The following is a 2,388-nucleotide window of genomic DNA, read 5'->3' on the forward strand; positions in this document are numbered from 1 at the left end:
CATATTATTTTCTGAATTCCACTAAAAAAAACTACACTTAACACTGTAATTATATTATTTATAGATTTAACTAATGGGAAAAATGCACACGCACTCTTCGAATTTTTTCTTGAAACTTTAGTTCTCAAGGTTAATGGCAATATAACTCTCCATCCCGGGGAAAAAGTTGAAAAATAGTAGTCACAACTTAACTAATTTACTTACTTTTTCTTTACATGGCATCTTATTTTAAAGAAGAAAAAAAAGGTAACCATCTCCAGCACCCCTACTTATAATAAGTGACTGAAAAAAGAAAAAAAAAATTGTTAAAAAAATCACATAAATAAATATGGATGAAATGTTTGATAAAATAAATGATTATTACTTATTTATTGTATATTTTTCTCGTTATAGTGTAAGAATGCATAACATTAACTTTCTATGCAGGTTTATATGCAGTATAATGCTTAAGTATATATTGGTTTGCTTTCAATGTAGAAATGAGCAGCATTTGGGTTGAATATAGAGGTGCCTGAAAGACACATTCAGTGCATATATGCTTCTCTCTCTTTAACCATTAATACTGTTCACTTTCACTGCCTTACATACAATGCACACGCTCAGAAAAATGATTAGGCAGCAGAGGACAAAAGTGGTGTACCAAGCATGAATAGTGTAGGCCATGCTGATTGTTTGCCAAAAGCTGGATGGAAAGCTATGCTGTTGTGACGCTTTCATTTCAATCACAATGCTCCTATATAAATACCACACTTCCCTCCCTCCAATTGCATTCCAATTTTACCTTTATCTTTTCACTTAAACTTCCTCATGGCCACCATCAACACTTTTGGAAACATTGATCTCTATATTCTTTTGCTATCATGCTTTCTAGTATCTGCTGTGTGCGTCTGGGGGCGACCAGCCACTTTTGTGCAAGACTTTCAAATCACGTGGTCAGAGTCTCATATCAAGCAAATTGATCAAGACAGAGCCATCCAACTCATTCTCGACCGAAACTCAGGTAAAGCCACATAACCTTAACTTATTCCTAACTCTTCTCTTTATCATTTGGCTCACGCACTCTGCGTCTTTTCCAGGTTGCGGTTTTGCTTCCAAAAATAAGTACATGTTTGGTCGTATTAGCATGAAAATCAAACTTATACCCGGAGATTCTGCAGGAACCGTCACTGCATTTTATGTGAGTTTAAACGTCCTTATAACATCCATTTTGTATGTTTAAAGAAAAACAAGGTTTGAACTGAACAACAACGCATTAACTTACTTATTGTTATTATTATAGATGAACTCTGACACCGACAGTGTACGTGACGAGCTTGATTTTGAGTTCTTGGGGAACCGTAGTGGTCAGCCTTACACAGTTCAGACAAATATCTACGCTCATGGAAAAGGGGATAGAGAGCAAAGGGTGAACCTCTGGTTTGATCCTTCATTGGATTTTCACACTTATACCATCATGTGGAATCATCATCATATTGTGTAAGATAAGATATAGATTGGAGTTGTAGTAATAATAATTAATGAAGTAAGCATTAGAAATTGATATTAGAGAGATGTTGGTGTGCAGGTTCTACGTGGATGATTTTCCCATTAGAGTGTACAAGAACAATGAAGGGAAGGGAATCCCATACCCAAGGATGCAGGCAATGGGAGTGTATTCGACGTTGTGGGAAGCTGATAACTGGGCAACAAGAGGGGGATTGGAGAAAATTGATTGGAGTAAGGCACCCTTTTATGCATATTACAAGGACTTTGACATTGAAGGGTGCCCAACACCAGGACCTGCCAACTGTGCCTCTAATCAAAGTAATTGGTGGGAAGGGGCTGCATACCAAGCTCTTAATGCCATTGAAGCTCGAAGGTACAGGTGGGTTCGTCTTAACCATATCATATATGATTACTGCCAAGATAAGTCAAGGTACACACTCATCCCACCAGAGTGCATTGCCGGCATTTAAATCCAAATTCACCTCACTTCAATTCTCCATTCTCTACTGTCAAAAATTATATATAGTTTCTTCGGCAGACTTAATTTCAGTTTATCCCTTGTACTGTCTACGTCTCTCCACGTGAAATAAATGTACAACAACAAAACTAAGGGTAAATTATTGGGTCCCCATACCCCATGGATAAATTCAAATTAACACTTCCTTGTTTGTTTTCTTTTGGGAGAGGGCAAATGATTATAGTGTCTGTGGGGGCCAGGGCTATGTTCTACCAGAAGAGGATAAGTCAAAAGCCATTTCTGGATCCATTATGCAATTGTATTTTAGTGCGCATGATTGCCGATGATATTTTTGCCTTTCTCATGTACCAAATTTCATTCTGTAAACTTCCTCTGTTTCTATATAAGCAAAATTGGTCTACAACATTACACAAACCTTCATCAAA

The 2,388-nt window shown here is 37.1% G+C and overlaps 1 protein-coding gene across 1 annotated transcript; it reads left to right on the forward strand.

The window, feature by feature from the left end:
* The first annotated feature begins 481 nt into the window (after positions 1-481).
* LOC137810009 (probable xyloglucan endotransglucosylase/hydrolase protein 6) lies at positions 482-2,388 on the forward strand. Its single transcript, XM_068611110.1, has 4 exons — positions 482-1,000; positions 1,077-1,177; positions 1,280-1,476; positions 1,565-2,388. Exons 1-4 carry the CDS (start codon positions 808-810, stop codon positions 1,953-1,955), a joined length of 882 nt encoding a protein of 293 aa, XP_068467211.1. The 5' UTR covers positions 482-807; the 3' UTR covers positions 1,956-2,388.

The sequence above is a fragment of the Phaseolus vulgaris genome, chromosome 2, assembly GCF_000499845.2.
Source record: "Phaseolus vulgaris cultivar G19833 chromosome 2, P. vulgaris v2.0, whole genome shotgun sequence".
Classification (NCBI taxonomy): domain Eukaryota; kingdom Viridiplantae; phylum Streptophyta; class Magnoliopsida; order Fabales; family Fabaceae; genus Phaseolus; species Phaseolus vulgaris.